Source organism: Mastigoproctus giganteus, chromosome 13, assembly GCF_048544385.1.
Source record: "Mastigoproctus giganteus isolate SK-2022 chromosome 13, ASM4854438v1, whole genome shotgun sequence".
Classification (NCBI taxonomy): Eukaryota; Metazoa; Arthropoda; class Arachnida; order Uropygi; family Thelyphonidae; genus Mastigoproctus; species Mastigoproctus giganteus.
The window spans coordinates 60,200,966-60,217,348 of NC_143587.1; the positions used below are offsets into that span (position 1 = coordinate 60,200,966).

The window sequence follows — 16,383 nt, forward strand, 5'->3', positions numbered from 1 at the left end:
CATGATATTGCACTACTTCCAGTAAGTAACGCTTCACCTGAGGAGAAGACTAATGTTACTTATTCTCAGATGGATACCACCACCCAGACGGCACGGTTTCAGGGCTAAATGCTTTAGAGTCTAAATACATGATACACCATCAGGCATCTCTCATATTGTGGAGTTATACTTCATAACTGTTTTGCCATCATTGCATCACTCGGGTACCTACTCACCCACTGAAGAAGGGCCAAATAGCCCTAAAACGGTGCTGTCTGGGTGGTGGTATCCATCTGAGAATAAGTAACATTAGTCTTCTCAGGTGAAGCGTTACTTATTCAAAGTAGTGCAATATCATGGCAACTCGTGAAGGTATTCACAATATGAGACATAACTTAAAACGATGCCGTTTTACTAATATTCTGATTTATTCAGATATAGCGTTTGAGGCTTATGCCCTAAATGCTTTAGATATCAATGATCTGTAACTGGAAAGAATTTCAATCTTATTATGCTCTTCAATAAATCTATAGGAAAGATAGTCATTTATATCATTATACAGAAGTACTAAAATCTTTTTAACTGCAGAATTTCCAGCCTTAATTTTCCCATGAGAAAAGCTGTAGATTTCTGGAGAATTTTGGAGGCAAAACTCTGAACTCTTATCACGCAGTAACTAGCAAAAGGAATAATTATATTTCACCAGATGGAACATTGAGTTTAATAAATTTTAATAATTAAATTTAGATAAAAGACTTCAGAATACAATTGTCTTACATTAAGCTTTCCTCATGAATTTTTCTTTTTAACCTCATGATTTCAGTTGGTAATTCTATGCAGGAATATAGAATTGCCAACAGTGGAATTAAAAATTCCACAACAGGGAATTAAAAATTCCACTGCAATTTCAGTTTTGCGCTTCTTATTTCAGTTTTTTCCAAAATTGCCTTTGAGGAATTTGTCCATTCTTTTATTTGATGCATTGGTTAGCAGTTCAAAGGACAGAGAGAGAGAGATATTTCTGAATTTCATTTATTCATGCTGGTTCGTATATGATAAAAGAATTTTCCCTTTTGAAGGATAGTAAATTCTTGCAGGGGCCTAATTTTCATTGTTCATATTTTTAGTGTTTCAATATTGTGTGAGGATGGTGAGCTGGAGAAGGGATCAAAAATGATCCAGTAACCATTGTAAATGTGGAAAGCTGGCAACAATACATCCTCAAAGGTCAAAATATGCAAACAAAATAAATAACAAATAAACAAATGTTTATTCCTCAAGGAGGTAATGATTACAATTATTCAAAAAATCTAATAAAACTTTTACAAAAATGCAATATTTAATGCAGTCATGCGTAAACATTAAATCACAAACAAAATATGACTGATACGAGTAGTCCCATTGGGACAAAATTATACCATAAATACAGAATATTATTCTGTATCTGTAGCATATCTTTCTTTATCTTCATTTTCCTCTTTTCTTCTTTTCTTATAACTGAAAAATAAGAAATATGTTTAGTATATTTATTTCAAAAAAAAAAAAAAAATCCGTGTCTACATAAAAAATTTACAACATAATATGAAGTGAATTTAGGGCAAAAGCCTTGCACATAGCAACGAGAAAACTCAGTTGGTGGCTAAGTGCATCAATCTCATATTGTGAAGCACTTCACACAACTTTACAGTATTGCACCAGTGGAGAAATATATCGCTGTATAAAGTTATTTTTATAATGTTTTAATATAGCATATTATAAAATGTGAAAAATATGTTACATGAGCTGAAAGAAATGGAATGCAAATGCTTTCTCCTTTTAAAAAATAACATTTGTATATGTACAGATTCTATTGAAACTCTACAGCGACATGCTGCCATCTATCAACCATGTTTGTAGGTAATAGTAGCTAGTTAATTAGTATTAAAAAAAAAATTCTTACATAACATGCCCATTTCCTCCAATAGTTTTAGTTCTTCCCTGAATTTATTAAAACTACCCACTTCCATAATAGTAGATGCAAGTTTTTTCGAACAATCAACTATCCACTGGCTGAAGCCTCAATTTGAATATGACTCTTCATGTGGTCTGAGCAGGAGGTAGAATGCCATCAGCACCGAGCATACTCAATCCATTCAAACCCTTAAACACCCCAATCATATCTCCTCTGAGGTACGTGGTCTTGAGACTACAATCTGCAGGACTGAAGCTGTTCTTGGTAAGAGTGCCTTTCTGTACTCTTCACCAATCTTGTTGCTCTTCTCTGCAGCCATTCCAAGAGATCCACATTCTTCCTAGAATGACACCTGTATGCAGTATTCAAGATGAAGCCTAACCATTGCCTTATACAACAGGATAAACCCCTCCTTATCCCTGCTGGGAAATATTCCTGTATGCCACTGATAAAACCTCAATGAGTTGTCCTGGCAGCCTGTCTGAACTGCTAAGAGAACTTCATATTTGACGGAACGATTCACCTCGCGTCTTTTTCATTTTCTACTACTGAGCATACCACACAGTTGGTACATTAATCTGGGATTACTGCCAACCATATGCAGTTGCTGTTTCTCAGCCCATCTGCCCAATTTTTATATCATCTTGTATCATCTGCAAACTTATAAACATTAAGTCTGATGTGCAAAAAAAATTTTAAATTGTTGGCTAGTGTTATCATGCAATCCATTCATGAAAAGGTCAAGGATCAGCATACCAATTGCAGAATTTCCAAAAATAAAAAAAAAGAAAAAAATTTGGACACCGATCATATGGAACATGGCCATATCTGTTATGATTTCGGGCTCAACCACTGCCAGGTTAATAACTAGATTCTCATTCAGATTTTTAATTCCTGTTTCATTTTATTCAACTGTCCTGGCAACAAAGAAATGTTCACTATATATATAATTCAAATCAGATTAATCCCGTGTTATTTACTATTTTCTCTTCTTTGTATTTACATATATTATTTGAAGATTAAATGCATGAGGAATATTGTTATGGGTTGAAATTAACTATATAATACTGGCATAAATACACCATAGTTTACCCACAAATTTAACTACCTGAGTAGTGTAAAGGCATTGTTTGATTTTATCTCATTGTGGCTACCTTCACAAGATACCAGGTATTGCACTACTTTGAATAAATAATGCTTTTCTAGTACAGGAGACTACTGTTATTTATTCTCAGTGGACACCACCAACCAGATGCGTTTTGGAGCTTGCTGGCTCACTCATCAGTGGGCAGGCAGGTACCCTGATAATGCAGACATGCCATACAGAATAATACAGTATGTGAAGGTTAAATGCACAAAGCATAATATGTTATGGGTCAAAATTAACTATATAATATCAGTGTAAATACACCATGGTTTACCAATAAATTTAACTACCTGAGTAGTGTAGCTGTGATGCATGCCTGCATTATCAGGGTACCTGCCCATCCACCGATAAGTGAGCCAACAAGCTCTGAAACAGGTCTGGGTGGTGGTACTCACTGAGAATAAATAACAGTAGTCTCCTCTACTAGAGAAGCATTATTTATTCAAAGTAGTGCAACACCTGGTATCTCGTTGTGAAGGTAGCCACAATATGAGATAAAATAAAATGCCTTTACACTACTCAGGTAGTTAAATTTATGGGTAAACTATGGTGTATTTACACCAACATTATATAGTATTTACATATATGTAAAACTCCGTTTCCTTTCCTTGCTCATTACTCCTCATTAATCCTCCTCAAGCTATATTTTCTAAATGGTATATATGCATTCATGGTTGAAAGCTGGAAGAAAAGTACTGTCAGTGTGACACTATTTTCCTTCCAAACTTTCAGATCTAATTTCATTTGCCTTGGCTGCTTTTTCATACGTCATATTTTCAGTGACCTATATCTCATTAATGGAGCAAATTAATAATAGTCTAGTGCTATCCAAATGATAAAGAGGTTGAAGAAATGTACACTGAAATTGAGATACTTCTAGATGAACAGAAAACTCACTACACCATCATTATGTGCTAAGGTTGAAAAGAGACAGAACAGCACAGAAATAGAAATTATAGGAAATTTTGGAATTGGTGGAAGAATTGTGGAATTTGCAGAATCTCAAGGAATTTCAGTAATGAACACTTTTTTGAAGAAAAGGGTGAATAGAAAGTGGACATGGAAAAGCCCAAATGGATTAGCAACTAATGAAATGACTTCATCCTCAGTAACAGGATGTACATTGTGAACGATGTTACCATCCTGAACAAGTTAAATGTTGGAAGTGATCACAGAATGGCAAGATGCAAGAAAAGAAAGGAAAAAACTGAATCTAGTAAATAATACAAAAGTCTGAGATAACAGGAGGAGAAAAAGCAGTATGTACTGGAACCTAAGAACAAGTTTGAGCTTCTGCAGATCTTTCAGGACCAAGATATTGACGAGGAATACAACTTTCTGAAAACAATAAAGCCCAAGAAACCTATAAGTAAAAGGAAATCCAAAGAAAAAATTAGTCAAGAAACACCTGTTCATGATGAACTGAAGATGACAAATGAAGAGCAAGATAAGCACAGACAAGGACAAAAATTGAGTATACCGAGTTATGCAAAGCCATTACAAAGAGACTCAGAGAGGACAAAAGATTTAATACAAGAAAAGTAGAACAAGCATTAAGGGAAAACAAATAACCGAATCTGAAGAATAGTGGTGTAAATAGCAGAAGCCTACTACAAAGAATTATATAAGGAGCGAGGAAATGATGCAAGCAGTGGGATCACAAATTTTCAACACATATGACATACCCGAAATATATCCTTCCTGATGAGGTAGCACATGCACTGAATAAAATGAAGAATCAGAAAGTCCTAGGTGAAGATGAAGTTACTGTAGAGTTCCTAAAATTGGGAGGAAGAGACATGACACAGAAATTGGCAAGACTCTTCACAAAATACATTAGGAAATGCATAACCCCTAAGGAGTGGAATAATGCAATCATAATTTTGCTGCATAATAAATGAGACAAACTGGAACTCATAGACCAATTAGCTAGTTGTCCTTAATCTACAAGCTGTTCACAACTGTCACTACTAACAGATTAGAAAGATTACTTGACTAGAATCAACCGAAAGAGCAAGCTGGCTTTAGAACAGGATTTTCAACTATGGATCATCAAGTAATATGACAGCTGATGGAGAAAGCAAATGAATATAAAACACCATTATATCTGGCAATTGTAGATTATGAAAAGGCATTTGACTCCATACAGCATAAGGCAATGTTCCAGGCAATGGAAAGACAAGGCATAGACATCCCATACATTATGATTTTGAAGAAAATATATGAGAATGCTACCTCCTTTATTTGATTAGACAAAGACAGTAGGAAATTTAAAATTGAGAAAGGAGTCCGACAAGGAGACAATATCTCTGAAGTTGTTTACTGCTGCCCTTGAGGAAGCTTTCAGAAGACTGGATTGGTCACAGAAAGGAGTCAATGTGAATGGAGAGTACCTAAACCATTTATGATTTTCAAATGACATTGTGATCATAAACATTTTTTTTTAAATGGTATATAAGCATTATGCTTCCATTCTTTTGGTGAGTTGGATAAGAAGAGAAACATATGGATTAGGCAGCAAACACAAGTAAAGGACATTCTTATCAAAACCAAAGAACAGAAATGGACTTGGGCAGGACACATGCCTCGAAGACATGATCACAGATAGACTAAGAAAATAACAGAATGGTACCCAAGAGGAGCTAAAAGAAAACCTGGAAGACAACAACAGAGATGGACAAATGAAATTCAAGAGTTCGTGGGTGGTAAATGGCTGATGATGAGTATCCAAAAGTTCTCACATTTCTCCCATTCCATACTTAATGGCATGGGAAATTTGAAATAAACTTGAAAAGTGATGCAATGAATAGTATATAATACATATATAAATCAAGAAAATATATGCATTTACAATTTTCAAATATTGTGCCTTTAAGAGTTTCATAAACTGAAATTCTTTTTTAAGCTCTCGAATTTTAAAATTAGCTCTTGAATTTTTTATATTCCAATAAAAATATATATTTTTATATATTTTTTCTAACTGCCTCTAACTTCCTGGATCCACCATAAGATTCTGAATTTCCTGTCTTTACAGACAGACTCTCTCTCTCTCTCTCTCTCTCCAGCACTAGGTATCTGGCATGTATGCTAACACACTGGTCCATGAGGGCACCATCAATTATTTTGCTGGTGTGGTCATTCATTTTGTGCACATCCTAACTATTTATGTTTGATTTGAACAATTCTTATATTGCACATTTATTAACAGCTGTATTTTTAATCTTCAAGTGCACTTACTGCAGAAGTTACACTATCTCTCCATTCCTAATACTATGTAGTAAGACATCAAGTTCCTTTAACAAGCTTTATGTATTGTTTATATTAAGTATAAATTAAGTTTAGTGGGTTGGAAAGGGCCAAAGGACACTGAGCTAGGCAGCAGAAGTCCTCAGCCATTAGAAAATAATTTAAAATCAAAGCCTTTTAAATCTTTATCATTTTGAGATTTGTTGCCCATTCTCTTTCAGGCAGAAAATAGTTTAATAGCAACAGGGCTCCACCAAAAGCCCCAAAGTTAACTGTACTCTGTAATAACTATCAGAATACAACCCGTTTGGGCTTCAAAGGTTCTTCATAAAACTATTTATTAAACAGAATAAGGGACTAAAAATTACAACTTAAGAAATCAAACCAAATAAATATATACACACATCAGAAAATTATATATTACCATTCCAGTTGTGCAATCAGATTGGGACCTATAAAGCTTGCAAGTTCTAAAGCCTCTTTAATCTTCAACAGCATTTCAAAAATGCTTTTCTTATGTACCTGCAAAAATTGTTACGCAAATTACTTTCTAACTTTTTAAGTAAAACAATTTTCATGAAACTAGATGGGGAAACAAAGTGGTATTTATCAGTTTGGTAATGTGTAATTTTATAGGTACAAAAGAGAAAAATTTATAGGCAACAGAAAAAAAAATAGGAGGGAAAAAATATACATAAAAATTAGAAGAATCAATAAAGAATATTGTTGTACAACTCACAACCCTGATGTCAACCACCAGGATTGCAAGTAGAAACAGCAATAATATGTCTATTTCTGATGTAAAATAGATGTCAATATACATCACAAAAAAAGTAGAAAATGAAATTTTTTGGCAAGAAATTAATTTTAGCAAAAACTTTTGGTTAAAAATTAATGTAAACTGAAATAAGCATGTTTAGAAAAAAAAGGAGGGATGATTTATGTAAATGGCATGTAGTTCACAGCTGACAATAGAGACTGCTAATTCATATGAAAGAGAACAAGAACAGAACTTACCATAATCAAAAGGTGCAAAAGATAACTCTAACCTAGAAACTTCAAAATATATAGCTTAAACTAATGACATCTAACATAGAAAGTGGGGGGGGGGGAAGGAGATCACAATACTTACAGCTAAGTACAAAACAATGTTAAAATAATCTAACACTACAGAAAGGGGGAGGGGGAAGTGCATGCACCATCTAGAAAACAATGAGTTATATGCAATATTCTTTCTTGATTCTTATAATTCTGTACTTAAAGACTAAATGCACAGGGCATAATTCCATATGGGTTTAAATTAACTATATAATATCAGTGTAGATACACCATAGTTAACCCATAAAATTAAACTATGTATGTAGTGTAAAGGCATCGTCAATGGGCACCACCACCACGATGCCGTTACACTACGTGTGGTTTAATTTTATGGGTTAACTATGGTGTATCTACACTATATTATATATCTAATTCTATACATATTTTTGTGTATCTTTTCCCCCCTCTTTTCTATTTTTCTCTCTTTTTTACATATAAACATTTTTCTCTCTTCTACCTGTAAACTGTTTATACTCTTCTTTTTATCTTTTTTTCTCTCTCTCCCTTTCTTATTTCCTCATTACTTTATATTTCGATTGCTGGGGTTTAGCTTTTCTGCCCTAGATTTCTTTTGCTTACTTTCTTTTCTTGTCATATATTTGTACCTATTTTTCTTACTTCTATTTCTTCTTATATATTTTTTATACTTTATAAATATAACTTGAGAACTTGGAAAACTAATGATTACATTGGCATACATGATTCATGAAACTAGATGGGGAAACAAAGTGGTATTTATCAGTTTGGTAATGTGTAATTTTATAGGTAGAAAAGAAAAAAAAAATTATGGTTTTAAACTGAAAACCACGAGAACAGTTTTATTCTCTACCTGATGGGATTACATTTGCCACAGTGCACCCTAATTGACGGAGAATACACTGAAAGTTGTATTTTCTAGTAATGAAGTATCCCCCCCTGCCATTTGGCCCAAAGCAGGGTTCCACAGACGACCCAAAACATAGCCTACAAAGTTTCAATAAAACTAAAATTTTTTATCAACGCAATACCTAGCACTTCTTCAATGAGGGATCCCTTGTGTTCTGTACTGATGTAAATGTTTAAACAATGCGTGTCATATTATGTACGTTTAGTAAAGATGGAGATTCTTCACTGATAGTTTGATGATGAGTGTATATGGAGTTCTGCTACATGTTTACCTCAATCATTCATTCTGCACACATAAACTTATGACACTGCAAAATTATTGTAAAAACGGTGAAATACTGTGATCACAAGTGGACAGTTTTTGGTGGTTTGAAGGTATTAATCATACTTCTTGGACAACAGCCAGGTTACATAAAATTCTCCTACTTTCTGTGCTAATGAGATAGTGGGACTAAAGCTGATTAGATTAAAAAGACATAGCCAAAAGGACTAATTTCACACCTAAGAGCAAAAAATGTTATCATTAAGCTACCTGTCTGTCCAAGAAAAGTGCTTCTACTGCTGCTATATAAAAAACTGGGACTAATGAAACAGTTTGTTAGGCAGAGATTAAGTACATTGTTTTAAAATTTCCTGAGAGAAGTAATGCTAAACTCTATGCTTGTGTTTTCAGTGGACCAAAAATATCAGAGCACTTCTGCAGAATGATAATTTCACAGACATGGAAGCTTAGCTGGCATGGAGTGTGAAAAATTTTAGGCATTTACAAATCAAAGGTCTATGACAAGACTGTCAACAACATGCTTACCAGTTATAAAAACTAGGCTGCAGCAGTAGCATGAATGTAAAGGTCCATTTTCTGTGCAGTCACATTCACTGCTTCCACTAGTCTTATGATTAAAAATAGGATAATCTTGTAGAAAAATATTATGTAGTATCTAAATAGACAGGAAAAAACAGAACAAAAATACAAACAGAAAAATAAAAAATACAAGCCAAATGAATGTAAAAAAAAAAAAGACATTTTACTGTTAATATATATCAATATTACATTGAACCAATTACGATCAAAATTTGAAAATTATAGGAAATACATGCATTTCTTGCCAACCACAGAACAACACATTCTTCAAAAATTGCAGTCCCCCACCCCCCTCCTTATTGAGAGGATAGAGCATAAAGAAATTACATCATCTTCCTTTGGCACCTACTAGATCCCCCATGATCTAGAGGAGGCAGGAGAAATAAATGCTGCGTTATTGTTATTATTTTTTTTTTTTAAAGGAAACTGGACTGGAGCATGTATACATAATTTAAGATTTTTGGGACAGTTTCTCTTACCTGTCCTTACCATTTTCATATTTTCTGACATATTAAAATCTATTCATTATAGTTGTTCCAGAAGATGCACTGTCACATCTTAACCAGTTTGTGTCTTACCACAACTGTTGCCATACAGGTCCAACTATTATTGTGTTTGCGGAGGAAGTATTAACACCTCCCTAGTGCTGTATTTTTTCAATCTAAGAATTAATTTTGATACAGAAGAAGCTATGTTTTGATAATTCCTATGATTCTATTAAGAAAGAAGGTAAGTTGGCATTCCTCAAGGCAGATCTCTGTTAGGCATTTTATTTTCTACAATTCTTTCACCATTTCTTTGATAATGGGTTTTTGCACTTATACTATAATTACTTTGGGTGGTGGATTCAATATCACTACTCTTGTGTTTGGCTGTATCTGATTCCTTTTCTGTACAGATTAAAGACAGAGCTTCTTTTAACCTCTTAATAATGGACTGAAGATGCTCAATGACTACCATATTGTGCATTGGTGCAATGAAACAAAATATAGGATGATGTAGTTTTTATTGACTGAAAGGTAAGCAGGCTTATGTTAAGGTATTTTGAAATGCAACATGATTACACCAATTTTTATTTTAAGCCCTACTGGATTAGTCTGTTTGGGGGTACTGCCTATATGTTATATATACAGCAATACCCTGTACAGCACTGATAATTGGTACTGTGTTATGTGAAACCATGCTGATTGAGGTATAATTATAATGGATTTTAATTGAATGCCTACCAGAGAAACAGTCTATAAACAATTTGCATTTGATAGCCAATTAAAAGGATTTGTAATAAAAAATACTGCAAAAATTTTATTAATGAAAAGGTAACATTGTGAGAGATGAGAAAAAAGCTTTACTGTTTATTTAGGTATTTCAATAATGAAGTCTGGTGCAGTTGTCTCTTCTTTTTCTCGGCATACAAGTCTTTGTAGCATCGAATTCCATCTTGTAAAATTTGCCATATCTTGATGCCATGTTCAACATTCGGATCGCTATTCATAATTGCCTTGCAGGCCATGTCAACCTCCTGAAAAACTTTCTCCAATTCTTCTGTTGAAAATCTTTTTGGTACTACTTCAGAATTGTTTTCCTCTTCTTCACATGCAGTTTTCTCTTCAATTTCAAGGAGAGTTGCATCATTTAAGTCATTTGCATGTGAGTCAGTGCAGTCACGTACACTGGCAGTGTACAAAGTTTCGAATCCCAAATCTTTTCCAATCTTCACAATGTCTTCGGCAATTGTCCGAACTTGTGATTCAAAACCAGTGAAATCATTTACCAAATGGGGCAAAACATGCTGCCAAAAGGAATGCATGTTGTTGGCAGTGATTTCTAGCCAAGCTGCAAATATATTTTTAGTCATATTTAAAGGGGTAAAAAATAAATTGTGAAATGAAAAGCTTTCACATCATCTCATCAGGATGGAATTAAGAATACTGAACACTGTGTACATTGCTGCTGACTGCCTGAGGTGTTCCATGTGAGACAATAGAGCTGACACTGCAGCATATATGTAGAGTACATGTCTAGGCTATTGCATGAGTTTTAATATGTACAGTAAATTTTTGACTTAAACTTAATTGAAAACTGTGTTATAGTGAAACCCGTGCTAAGTGAGGTATTGCTGTATTTTTAATTTTAACACACATGCACGCACAAATGGGAAAACTGAAAAAGTGCAAAGTTGTAATGAAAAGAATAATATACTAAGCAGAAATCTTATGCAAAGCAGAGGGATTCATTGTTAGAATATATAATTAGAAGTAAATGAAAACGGTGAAACTACCTTTCACCCTTATATATAATGCCAGAAACTTTTATTTGGCCAAGGAAATTAGAAGATTAAATACTGGGAATGTCAAGATTCATCATTCATGGTTTCAGCAAAAGACTGAAGATCTTTCTAATTATCTCAATTTATCTGGTTTGAATATAAGGTAAACAAATTTCAGTCTTGCCAAATGTCCTAGAAAAATGGACATCAGTGTCAACCAAGTTACCTTAAATGCAGTTTATTCAATTTAACTTTTAGGCGTCATTTTGTATTACAGGCTTACCTCCGAACAGCATTACATAAAAGTGAAAAATAGTGTTCTTAGGGCAGTGTGGCTTCTGAAGATTGACTTTATCAGAGTTAGAAAGTTACTAATTTGATGTAAATATTTTTTGCCATTAGTCAAAAAAGATGTGGGACTTTATGCAGAAACAATCTTTCCCCACTCTGCCTGAAGTAATATAGATCTTATTGCTGGAGCTAAATATATTGGGCTTTAAAGTGGTTAAATCTAAAAGTTGGATTCCATTCTCTTTCCTTATGCTGTATTTGGGTTTGTTTTAAATGTTTACTTTAGTTTTTGACTTCACACAATTATTATGGGCTATGTGAATATCTACTTCACATATGGAGTAGATATTCACATAGTCCAAAGTCCATATTCACATATGTGAATATGGACTTTGGCATTGAAAAACTTAGACAAACAGGATTTGTCATCCCCACCCAATGCACCACTAAGTTCCAAAACACCTTTTTGAATTTCTAATAGAGAAATCATAGAAAATACTCCCCCTCCCCTCACAAAGGTAATGCAAAGACAAAATGTGAGCAGAAGAAAACAAATCATAATGCATTCTAAGTGCAACCAAAGAAACTTACTACAATTATAAATTCTCCTTCAATGTCACTGGATATTTTTTGTTTCTTTAATGGTGGTTCGATGTTTTCTGCGGAAAGAATGTTTGGTCCTAAAAAATAAATGAACACATTTTGAAACCGTCTGGTGTATATATACAAATATACACCAGAAAAATAAATAATAGCTTATAAAGTACAAGATGTATACAGAATAAGGGCACTAATTAATTACAGCAAAACTAGGCAAAAACATGTAGTTTTCTGTATTTATTACTATATAGTGCAAGTTTTATCTACCCAGTTATAATCTGACCCAGCCTGCATAAGATATTCAAAATGATGCTTATTCTACTGCCATATATAATATCCACTGATCAGTGACGATGACTATTATCTATCAAGATTCTTACTAGATTTTCTCCTTCCCAAGGAGGTGGGAAGAATCAATCCAAGGGCAGGCATGTGATGTTTAAGGTGGTCCACAATGACAGAATACAAGAATCTAGGAAATTAAAAGGATGAGCTGTTTAGATGAGCACTGAAGAAATTTGAACCATGTCACATCAGTTTATTGTAACTGTAAAACTAGAAAATGTTCCTCCCATCAATAACAGTAATCAAAAGCAATATTAAACATGAAAAATACTATTAGCTTATTAAGAAAATTTTAACTTCATTAGACTGGTGCTCAAATTTTCATTAATTACAGTTAATCAAGAAAGTTTATGCTTTCTGAATGTGCTTTAGTGAAACCTGTAGTTACAAAATACAAACTCATCACACAGGATGAGGATGAGAGTAACACCTAGTCAAGTTCAAGATATTAAAATATACTCACTTCAATTTAAATGGTTCAAAGCACCTGTTCTGTACACATTCAGAACATGTAGATACTAATAAACCAAGAGAAATTTTTAACCATATACTCTAACACTGCAGAATTTTTTAAATTCTCATTTAAAATATTAATAATCTTTTAGTCTCATTGTGAGTAGATGGATAACACATTAATTTAGTCAATATGATAAAAATAACAATTGTGCTATGGAGGAATTCAATTTTTGCATGTGAAACAAGATTGCCAAGTTTCAGTTTTAGTGCCAAATAAGTGTTATGCTGTTTATTATATATATTGTATATAGTTCTTACTAAAACCATTGAGAGAGAGAACTTATATCTTGGGACATTATTTGATATTTAATACTTGTAATCTATGAAAAATGGGCATCATTTCTCTTTTTCGTGTTATGTTTTGTAAACTATAACCAAGCATGAATTGCTCTTGCTAATTACATTATGTGAGCTGGTAAACAGCTTGACATCATTTTAGAACAGTAGAGAGTGGCAGACTGCCTAGTGTGAGTACAGCTGAAAATACGTATGCTTGATTACAGTTGTCACCTTGGCTGTGTGTGTGTTTTTTTGTTGTGCATGTAAATACGTCACCATTTATTGAAAAGATTAACCATATTTAATCTTTTCAATAAAGATTTATTTATTTATCATGGTCAGAGAAGTGGCAGCTATGTTTTAATGTTGCTAAATGCAAGGTCTTACATTTGGTGAGGTTGAATTATAAACAGTGGAGGGAGAAAGGGATCTGGGCAGGTATGAAGTTTTCTGAACAGCGTAAACAAGAAGCCAGGAAAGCCCATGGTGTCCTACTGATGATTTATCAAATGTTATCCTGTAGAGATATGGAAGTCATACTCCCCCTGTATAAGGGGATTGTAAGACCACATTTGGAATACTGTGTTCAAGTATGGTGACCTCATCTGAAAAAAAGACTTCAAGCTTCTTTAAAGGGTCCAAAGACGGCCACAACTCAAACAATGAGATCAGCAAAAGGACGACCATATGAGGAAAGACTCCAATATGTGGGTTACAGAGCTTGGCAAGCAAGCACCTCAGAGTGGGATTAGTAAAATGAACAATTTTCAGTCATACAGAATTCCAGAACTAGGGGCTGTAAATTACATAGGTTTAGATTAGATTATAGGAAGCTTTCTTTTAGCCAGCAAGTCATTGTGCGATGGAACAAGTTGCCCTCACAGGTAGTTGAGGCTGACAGTTTGAAAAAATTCAAAGGTAAAACGGATAGTTACCTGTGTGAGGAGGGAAGCATATAATTTGTATTTTCTTATCTAGTTGGTGTTTTCTCCCCACCAGTGCAGCAAAAGTCAGTGGCTTCCTTGCACTATATGGCAAATACTATTACTACAGAAGCTGTGAGAAAGGAAAATATTACACGTAACAGTATACTAAAATAAAGCCCGAGTCTCAAGCTATTAGAATAGGTCAATTTAAATATGGAGGTACATGATAAAATTTTTGATGAAATCTGAGCATGTAGTGCTACTGACCACTACAACAAGTTCAGTTTCTACTAGACACTCAATGGACTCAGGCATTTTGTTTCACCTACCTGCTCAACGAATTTGTAGCTCACAGTTTTGTTTTTGTTGTTCCTGACACTTTAGCATCAGAGAAAGTTGTTTTCAGCGAGGTGAGTGAGAAGTAATTTTCACAAAAGAAAAAAATTCCTTAGATGTTGCTTGAGTGGCATGGTGCATAGGTAACATAAAATTTGCCAAAAGTATTTCAATCTACATTAGAATGTGATTATCCTTTTGTATAAGGCAGTGTTAGGCCACATCTTGAGTAGTGTATACAGGTGTGGAAGCCTCATTTTAGGAAATGTGGATCTGTTGCAATGGGTGCAAAGAAGAGCAACAAGATTTGTGAGGGGGAGGGAAAAATAAAATAAAAAGCTGTGCTGAAGAATAACACCTGTGAGGAAATCTTATTGAGGTGTAAAGCTTTGAATGGACTAAGTAAGCTCCTCTTGCTCAGACTACACATCTGACGAAGCATAAATTCAAACAGAGGAAGGATGGTCATAGGGTAGCTGTGCAAAAGTTTGCCCCCAGTTTTAGGTAGTGATTGTTGGAATAGCTTCCATCTGGTGTTGTAGAAGTGGGTAGCCTAAATAAATGCGAGAAGGTTGGGTGTTTTTTTTTGGTGATACTATTCTTACCACTTCATCAGTGACTGTAAGGATGGCAAATGAAAGGTTTTAAGTTACTGTAATACAATAAAATAATTCTGCATTAAATTTTACTAATTATGTAAAGATAGGAATTAAATGTGGGAAAAACATACTTACTTGCTGTCATTGCTACTTCACTGTTAAAGAAATTAGAAAGGCCAGAGGTTTGACTTATGATCTACTATGTTTATCTCGAAAGTCACGCACACACGCAAAATTTAAGGACCAGTCAGGTTTTCACCTGTAGCTTCTCACAGGAGTGGCCTGGATATGAGAAAAGCATACGAAAGGAATCTCGAGGTACAGAAATGAAGAAGGAAACAACACCGACACAACAACAGAGACAAAACGGTATAGAGGGACTTTATTGGCAACATAGCACTGGCTGCCATGATACAGATGCATCACTGCCAAAGATGGAACAAAGGGAAGAGGTGGTCCTCAGTAGGAGATATGGCCACCCCTAATGTTGATGCAGGCTTTGCACCACCTGTCCATACTTAGAACAACGTTGCTGATAAGTTCTTGTGGTAACATTTTCTGGTGGGTGTGGATGTGTCGCTAGGCATTTCCCGTTTCCCCAGAGCTTCCCATATGTGTTTGATGGGATTTAGATTGGCAGAACAGGCAGGCCAATCCATATGAACAATGTCCTCACTTTCCAAAAGCGTATTACAGCTGCAGTGCGATGGGGTGTGGCATTATCATCCATAAACACGAACTCGCTAATCCTTCCCACGTGCATCTATCTCGAGGGGCCAAATGGCACCTCGGAATAGATGCACATGGGAAGGATCTCAGTACAGTAGCGTGCACTGGTTACAGAATCACCTTCCAGTATCTGGAGTTGTGTACATTCATCCATGATAACGCCTCCCCAGACGAGAACACCCCGATTGCCATATCGATCCATTTCAGTGATGTTTGCGGGGGTGATACATCTCGCCAGATTAGCTGATGTTCAGAATCGCTGCAGAGACTGAATCTACTCTCATCAGTAAAGAGTACCTTAAGTAGAGATTTTGTGGTTGTAACCTTT

The 16,383-nt window shown here is 34.6% G+C and overlaps 1 protein-coding gene across 7 annotated transcripts in view; it reads right to left on the reverse strand.

Moving 5' to 3' along the window:
* Positions 1-1,358: 1,358 nt before the first annotated feature.
* Positions 1,359-16,383, reverse strand: part of LOC150076093 (tumor protein 63-like) — a 157,046-nt gene continuing 142,021 nt past the window's right edge. For 6 of the 7 annotated variants that reach the window (XM_090388079.1, XM_090388076.1, XM_090388078.1 and 3 more), the window contains 3 exons: positions 12,317-12,405; positions 6,748-6,845; positions 1,359-1,476 (listed from right to left, as the gene is read on the reverse strand). In XM_090388079.1, the coding sequence (XP_090244205.1) occupies positions 1,413-1,476; positions 6,748-6,845; positions 12,317-12,405 (251 nt within the window). In that variant the 3' untranslated portion in view covers positions 1,359-1,412. Of the gene's footprint in view, positions 1,477-6,747; positions 6,846-12,316; positions 12,406-12,705; positions 12,798-16,383 lie in introns of those variants that run through there. The other variant, XM_090388083.1, reaches the window with a different exon arrangement.